The 8,831-nt window shown below is 38.3% G+C and overlaps 1 protein-coding gene across 4 annotated transcripts in view; it reads left to right on the top strand.

Annotated features, from left to right (window-relative positions):
- The window catches only part of MYO5A (myosin VA), a 196,726-nt gene that overhangs the window by 106,867 nt on the left and 81,028 nt on the right, over nt 1-8,831 (top strand). For all 4 annotated transcript variants that reach the window (XM_059372844.1, XM_059372847.1, XM_059372846.1 and 1 more), the window contains exons 10-13: nt 939-1,204; nt 2,042-2,123; nt 6,245-6,385; nt 8,418-8,543. In XM_059372844.1, the coding sequence (XP_059228827.1) occupies nt 939-1,204; nt 2,042-2,123; nt 6,245-6,385; nt 8,418-8,543 (615 nt within the window). The remainder of the gene's footprint in view (nt 1-938; nt 1,205-2,041; nt 2,124-6,244; nt 6,386-8,417; nt 8,544-8,831) is intronic.

The following is an 8,831-nucleotide window of genomic DNA, read 5'->3' as shown; positions in this document are numbered from 1 at the left end:
GCAACCCTCAGTTTGTTTTGTGAGATTAAGAGTCACTTATGGTTTGTCTCCCTCCCAATTCCATCTTTAAACAAGGTTTTATTGAATGTCTACTCAATCTACTCAAATCAAGGCCTAGGGAAGACCTTGTAGGGGATAGAGATTAAAGAGATTCTAATCTAAGAAGTCCAATGAATAACTCTCAAGTTATCTGTCTTAAACCCTTCAGTGACTTCCCTTTGCTCTCAGGATAAAGAACAGCCTGTCTCTCTGGCTTCATCTCAGATATTTTCTCCCTCACTCAGCTTTAGTCCCTCAAACTATAGTTTTCTCCCACCACAGGACTTGTGTACCAGCTATGCCCTCGGCCTGAAGACCCTTTCTTTCCCCTTTCACTGAGTTAATACTTCCCTATTCTTCAAGTCTCAACTCTGTTTCTCAAGACAACTGGCACTTGCCTCCCGAGTGGAGCACAGTCCTTTCACATGGAATCATAGGATAGCACCCTTGTTCTCTGCAGTCATCATTTTACATTTTAGGGAGCAGTCGTTTGACTAATATCCATTTCACCTAGTGACTATAAGTTCTAGGAAGATAGGGGCCATGTCTGGTTTTATTTACCGGCATGTTGTAGGCACTAAGTAAATACTTATTGACAAGCTGACAGATCTTCTGATCAACTGACTGAATAAAGGTGCCCGAAGACAGATACAAACAAATACAGTGAAGAGAAAGGAAGATGTAGCGTGTGAAACGAGCCCTAGAAGAGATGGTAAAATGGTGTCTAGATGCTAGTCTACTGGATGACTAAGATGATTATCACCAATCAGGTTGAAGTGATCTGGGTGTTCATTATAACAAAGAAATTGCTGGGTTTATTTGTTACTTCTTTGTGTTCTTTTAGTAAATTCTTATTTGATTGATTTGGTCATAGGAAATAACCCACTCTCTTTTATCAGCCCAAGCATGAACCTCTCAGCATCTTCTCTGACCTTATGGGCGTAGACTATGAGGAGATGTGTCACTGGCTCTGCCATCGGAAACTGGCTACTGCCACAGAGACATACATCAAGCCCATCTCTAAGCTGCAGGCCACGAATGCCCGTGATGCTTTGGCCAAGCACATTTATGCCAAGCTCTTTAGCTGGATCGTAGATCATGTCAATCAGGCCCTCCATTCTGCTGTCAAACAGCACTCTTTTATTGGAGTGCTGGACATATATGGGTAAGTGTATTTGGCTTGATGGTCTGCCACAGAGCATTTCTTTCTAGAGATTATCTAGTAACTCTGAGTGGGTCCTAGATTCTGTCTCCTACTGGTAAGGAGAAAAGAAAATTAGAAGAGCATTTCTAAAAATCTTATTTCATTTGCTAGTTTGCCTTCTCTGGGTGCCCTCCTTTAAAGATTTTATTTATTTGAAAGAGAGAGAGTGAGAGAGAACATGAGCAGGGGGAGAGGCAGAGGGAGAAGCAGACTCCTAGGTGAGCAGGAAGCCCAATGCAGGACCCTATCCCAGGGCTCTGGCTGGGATAATGACCTGAGCTGAAAGCAGATGCTTAACTGACTGAGCCACCCAGGTGCCCCTCTGGGTACCCTCATTTAGCTGTTAATACAGTTCTATACATTTGTGGTTTTTGATGCCTAATTTTAAAAATTATCTTATAAAGTTTTTCAAAAGAACCTATGAGATCTCTATTTTCAGTTCCCTTTTATGTCAATATAGGCCCTGAATCTATAAATTGACAAGAGCAGTAGCTTTATCATAATTATGATTGTTCCCCACCTGGGGATGAATTAGCCCTCAAAAACTCATAGTGTTGAACATTGCTGCATGCTGCAGCCTTCAAAAAAAAATCTCTCTGCTACACAGCTGATGCCTACCTGTTGGGTGTAGATTCCATGTTACTGACTTATAAACCTTTATCTTCACTGATGTGGAAAAGAGGTTTCAGAATGTTGGGAAATTTCTCATTTCTTTCTTTCTAATGGGCACATTTTGAATATTTTAAAAAGCTGTTTGTTTCTTTTTCTCCTCTTAACATACTGTTTTTCATTTTACAGATTTGAAACATTTGAGATAAATAGTTTTGAACAGTTTTGCATAAATTATGCAAATGAAAAACTACAGCAACAATTCAATATGGTAAGAATTTTCTTTCTTAACTAATATTCTACTTTAAATTCTTTTGAATTCCTGCTCTGTGTTTCAAGACTGGTTTCTGAAAAGAGACTGTAAATTGCAATTATTATGTGGGATTTAGAACAACTGAGCTGCTGAGGAACTTAGATTAATAAATAGGTGCAGTGTTAAAGAAATGTGTATAGCCCAGGTTACAACCTGAGAATAGTAAAAATTGGGTCAAAATAAATTGAGTGATGGAAACAGGAAGTGTGTTAGGTGATAACATAGGCAGTTTGAAGTTTTAAGCCCAGGATATCCTTTAGTGTGTTGTTCCCGTGGAGTGAAGACTATCATAACTCCTGCTTGCTGTATCCTCAAGATACCAGTGTGAAAAATCAGCACACACTGTTTTCTACATATTTTCAACAATCTGAGACATCCACCACAACAATAGCAATGGGAATATTTTGAGAATGGTTCTTGTCCGGTTGTAGTATGAAATATCATAAAGTATTATCACGGTATTGGGGAATTTAAAGGTGTTTAAAAATGAGGGGCAGTACATTGTAATAGTGAAGATCACAGACCTCCAAAGTAAACTGCTTGGGTTGGAATCTCATTCTGCTTTGATTATTCATGGGACCTTGGGCAGGATAATTGACCCTCCTGGGCCATCTTTATAAAGGGGATAATGATAGTACCTACTGCATATGGTTGCATAGATTGAATGAGTTATCAACAAGGACCAGGCACAGTTCTAAGTGCAGGATTAGGAATGGTTATTAGTACTGATGAGAAAGGTTGTTAAAATGAGTTGCCTAAAAAGCAAAACAAAAAAACAAAGAAGTCACTCGTAAGAGTTGACGATGGAAGAGTTGAAGGGCAGGAGAAGAGTCCTTAGTATCCTCCTTTTATAAAGAGAGGAAAAGAGGAGTGGTCTCTAGTTAATGAACAAAAAACAGAAGTTTAAAGGTATTGTTTTAAGTTACCGAATTAGTAAAAATCAAAAGAAGAACTAAAAATAGTAATATTGTGAGGACAGGGGACGGGCAGTAGAGAGATGGTATATATGAATTTGACCACATTTGCCTCTTCAAGAAATCAATAGATGATATTTACAATGAATACATAAAAAAATAGTAGATAAACATATCCTTTAGAAGTAAGTATCAGAAGAAATAACTAAGGAAGTTAAAAATGGCTTCCTCCAGAGAGTGAGACTGGATTGAAGGGGTGGGGCAAGGGATTCTTGCGTGTCATCATCAAACCTTTAGACTGTTTGATTTTTAAAAAATATTGTGTATACTCTGATGAAAATTTAGACCCTCTTTATTTGTCAGGTTAAGCTGCTTAGCACAGTGAAATAATGCAAAGGTGATCTTCAAGCCTTAAGCTTATGACTGTTTCCATAAGAATGTTATTGGTGTCCTTTTTATCTTTGCTTAAGAAACATTAATAAAAACCTGTCAGAGACTAAACTGAGCATTATCTTTTCTCAAGGTTTTACTGAGTTTCTTAATACTTTAATCAGAGCCACAGCCTCTGCTCTTTCCTAGTATATTTTGGCACAAGATGACTGTAAATGTAAGGAACCAACACTGGCCTCACTAGGTACTGGCTCATTTGTCTATTTAACAAGGACCCCATGTCCTTGCATGTGTGTTTCTGACTCTCTCATTTCTCTTTCTCTTTCCCTCTGTCGCTGTCAATCTGTTTTTCCTCTCTCTCTCTCTCTCTCTCTCTCTCTCACACACACACACACACACACACACACACACACGCACACACACACACAGTGCTGCATCTTAGCTTCTCTCTGCACAGCTGCTCCACTCCCTCTTACTATCAGATGACTTCTTCTTCCCTTCTCTTCTCAGGGTTTCTGCTTCCTCAGTCACTTCAAGCTCCCTCTGAACCCAGCAGTGGTTGGATTTCCCCTCTCATCCTTTTTCTTTTTCTTTTTTTTTTTTTCCTGGAGAGATAGGGAGATGGGGGGAGGGGGCAGAAAGAGAGAGAGAAAGAGAGAGAATCCCATGCCCTGCACAGAGCCTAATACAGGGCTTGATCCCAAAACCCAGAGACCTGAGCTGCAATCAAGAGTTGGATACTTAACCAACTGAGCCATCCAGGCACCTCTTTCCTTTTACCCTCTTAACTTGCCATTTCCCCATTAATTTTGAATCATCTTTAGCTTGGACTGTTGATTGCCCGTTTCTAAATTCTTATACCCAACAAAGAGAATCTGATTAACTTCATTCATTTTTCCACCAGAGATCTCTAGCAGTTGACCAGCTGTGACTAGGAATATAGGGTTTCACAGTAAAGAACCTGGTTGTTTTGGGCCACCCTTGGCAGGGATTATGAGTGGGGCAGTGGGCATGAGAAACACAGTGATTGGCATATTTAGAGATCGCAGGCATTACATATTAAGGATCTCTTGCCATGTTGAACCTCATGCCCACATTGTCTTTTTGACAACTGAGTATCCAAGATTTTTGAGGCCTCATGAACTTTTCCAAACTAGCCTGGAGTTGTGTATAAGAAACAAGCTCTATTTAAAATCTGGAGCAGTGTTTCTGTTGTCAGTGTGGAGACTGCATGTAAATTATTGAATTAAAAAAAGAACAGAGCTCGTTCCTTATTGGTGCCATCAGTCAGGGCATCCTGCTAACACAGGGTGTCCCATTTGCCTTCTCATTCATCATAAGAGCAGAAGAAATTTACTTTCTGATCAACATGACATAAATATTTATTTGGGTGACCACTTTGTTTTTTTTAAATTATTGAAATTATTGAAGCTTATTGCAGCTGGTAAATGCTGCAAATGAGCCAAGAGAGACATTATTATAAAGGCAGAATAAAGTAAGAAAGTTCTAAGTGCACAAGGAGCATGTGTATCAGATATCTTGGTGACACCTAAGTTTCACGGGGATTAGGGGCCTAGAAAATATGTGTTGTCCGGTCAAAACCACAGGAGGCTATCCTTTCCAGAAAAAGGATCAAAATGTCTGAGAGAAGAAGGGACTCAGAAGAGATAAAAGAAAGCAGAAATCCCCGAGTACAATGAGTAGAGCTCATTAACGTCTTATAGACACTAGAAGTTTGCTGGATTGCTGTATTGGTTGGGCAGCCTGAAGCAAGAACGGTATCGGGGATTGGATTGAGCCTTCCATCTAGACTAACTTAACATCCATTCATCTGCAGAGCTCCTATTACAGAGCCTGTCCTCAGAGAAGCCTTCCCTCACTACCCTGTATCCAAACTAGATAAGGACTCTTGTTTTCATAGCTTACATTATTTTCCTTTGTAACATTACTATAGTTTGTGATTCCTTGTGGTTACTTGATTTCTGTCTGTTTTTCTCACTAAGGTTCCAAACTCCCTGAAGGCAGAACCCACATCTCCTTTGTTAATGGTGTGCAGTGACTGGCACATAGTAGACGGTCGATACATATTTTTGCTTAAATGAGTGACTGGAGATGAGAAGCAATGTGGAGGATGGTGGTTGAAGCATTTAGCAGAAGGAGCAGTTGATTGGTCCTTGCCGCAGCTGCTTGCAGCATTGGATGTAGAATTCACAGAATTGAGCTGTAGATTCCCTGACTGTGGAAAGTGATGGAGGCAGACACAAAACACTGTTACCTAACTCTGAGGCACGTGAACTTCAACATCACTGTCCCTTAAGAGAATTACTTTGCTGTGCTGCAAGCATCATCTGGCATGGTTCAGTAGTCTAGAGGGTATCTGCTCTGCATAGTTCAAGGCCAGCTAAGGTATTGTTAGCAGCACTGTGCAATAATTTGAGGTCAAAAAGTATATTGTACAGTGTTGGTTGTATACATATTAAAAAAAAATCGAAAAGACTGCTACATTGTCAGCTGTTTTAACACACCCACACATGTAGATTTACTTGTTTACCAAGAATCCTGTGTAGCTGAGGCTTTGCTCTTTGTGGATTTTTTTATATCACTCTCCATGTGTAAAACATGTTTTTCCCACAAGATTATTGTTGCTGGAAGCCATGGACTATCTCATATAATGTTCATATCCTCTTAGAGTGTTTTCTATAAATGTCATTTCTTGACTAACATTACTTGTAATGATACAGTAATGCCAGTTTTGTTTTTTCTTTTTCATTTCAGCATGTCTTCAAATTAGAACAGGAAGAATATATGAAGGAACAAATTCCCTGGACACTCATAGATTTTTATGATAATCAACCTTGCATTAATCTTATAGAATCTAAACTGGGCATTCTAGATTTGCTGGATGAAGAATGCAAGGTAAATATGATTTTCTGACATACCTAATCTATCAAGAGACATGTCAAGGTCAGAAGTAAGTGGGTTTAAGCACAGATTCATTGGTATACCATGAGGTGCCAGTGTGGCCACAAATAAGAGGTCACCCTACTTGCATTCTGAAGGGTCACTAGACCCAAAGGGTTCTACATACAATCAAAACTGGGATAATTTGGGAGCACCTGGGTAGCTCAGTTTGTTGAGTGGCTGACTTTTGATTTCAGCTCAGGTCATGATCTTGGTGTCCTGGTTTGAACCCCGCATTGGGACTCTGTGCTCAGCAGGGAGTCTGCTTGAGATTCTCTCTCTCTCCCTTTGCCCCTCCCCTCACTTACACTCTCTCCCTAAAATACATAAATAAATCTTTTTAAAATCTTGAAAAAAAAAAAAAAGTGGGGAATTTCCTTTCTCTTTTCTGCCGCTTCTCAGTTATGTAAAAAATTGACATTAGACACTACTGCTTACCAGTTTGGTACTCAGTGATATGACATACTTAAAGAAATGCAAGAAATTGTACAAAAGATATTTTAAATAATAGTCTTAAATATCTGTGATTTTAAAATTGACTGCTTGTTCTTTATTATTGATATATATGGTAGAAAAGGAGTTTTAGTTTTAATATTTGAAGACCCAGCGTGCTGGGAAAACAATGGATCTCTGAGTGATCTTAGACAAATAACATATCCTTTCTCTTAACTCCTCTTTAGTTTGAATGCCATAAATTACAACTTACCATAAATTGATCCTCCTAAGTATCAGATTTCCTACAACATTAAGAATGAGTGTAATGCTCAGTTTCACTTGAAATTAAATAAAATGCATATCAAACCAAAAATGGGATATCAGACAGATATCAGACAGGCAAGTTTTTTTTTTTTCCTTTTAAGGTTTTATTTATTTATTTTGAGAGAGAGAGAGAATGCATGTGAGCTGGGGGAGGGACAGAGGGAGAAAGAGAGAACCTCGGACTTCCCACTGAGCAGGGACCCCCAACACAGGGTTCAATCTTAGGACTACTGAGATCATGACCTGAGCCAAAATCAGGAGTCAGACGCTTAACCCACTGAGCCACCCAGGTGCTCTAGATAGGTGAGTTTAAATTTGATAATACCATTCATTGAAGGTAGGATGTGAGTTAATACAGCATATTTTGGGGGGAATTTGACAATATTTTTCAAAATTATAAAATTTTAGACCCAACAGTGGATCCAAAATTACCTTTGGGCCCAACAGTGGAATTGCTGGAATTCACCCTATGAATATACTTGCAAAAGTATCCAAGGTATATATGTAAAAGAAGCAATTGTGGCCATTTTTATAATAACAGAAAATGAGTAACAACCTAATGGCCGTGAATACAAGAATGCTATTATTAAGAAGAAGAAAAATGCAAAGATTTTATGGAATGATTCTATTTGTGTGCATACCTTTAGACAGAAAGATAAAATTGGTGGAAATGATGAAAAAAATTACTCTTCATTTTAAACCTTCATGAATTATGAAAATATTTCACTTTGTGCATATGTTACCTTTATTTAACCAATTTTTAAAAATACCTGATATGGTGCACCTGGCAGGCTTAGTCGATAGAGCATGTGACTCTTGATCTCATGGGGGTCATGAGTTCAAGCTCCACAGTGGGCCTATAGCTTCCCTAAAATTTAAAAAAACCCATGAAATCATAATAGTTCATGTTTTATTTGTGAGGCTCTTGTTGTTTTAAAAGCCGATAGAATACTTATTTGATGATTCCTGGTATAGGCAGATTGAGTTGCCCAAAGATTGGGCTGAGTCACCCATAAAAAGATCTCAGTCATTGCTTTCCTTTGGTAACTGATTTTCGTCATCTAACAGAGTAATATGGAAGGAATGAGTTCCTACTGAATATAAAAGTTGTTAGAAAAGCCAAAAAATGGTCTCTTGGTTGATAACTCAGAAGAGTCTTATAACAATATTCTCCTTATTTTGTTTCTGCTGGGTTTTTTTTTCTTTTTCTTTTCCACCCTGAATGAAGATGCCCAAAGGCACAGATGACACTTGGGCCCAAAAATTGTACAACACACATTTGAACAAATGTGCGCTCTTTGAAAAGCCCCGTCTATCGAACAAAGCTTTCATCATCCAACATTTTGCTGACAAAGTAAGGAAGCTTTATTATCTTTTTTCTTTTTGAATATTTAAGTTCAAAGAGGAAAAAAAATCAATGTCTAGAGATATCATTTTTATCTTTGCTGAAACTTGCATTCTTTAGTGTCTTATAGGAAAAGTATTTTTCAGTGTTGCTTGGGTGATTTTCTCTTCCTTTCCATTCCTATAAATGGAATTGTATTATGAAATAAATATGAGCCTACAATCCTGTATAATTCTGAAATCCAAGAAACTCTGAAAACTAAAAAGTCTCTTCATAATTCATTTTATGTCTAGACCT

Source organism: Mustela nigripes, chromosome 13 (assembly GCF_022355385.1).
Source record: "Mustela nigripes isolate SB6536 chromosome 13, MUSNIG.SB6536, whole genome shotgun sequence".
Classification (NCBI taxonomy): domain Eukaryota; kingdom Metazoa; phylum Chordata; class Mammalia; order Carnivora; family Mustelidae; genus Mustela; species Mustela nigripes.
This window is presented reverse-complemented; position numbering and strand designations above follow the sequence as displayed.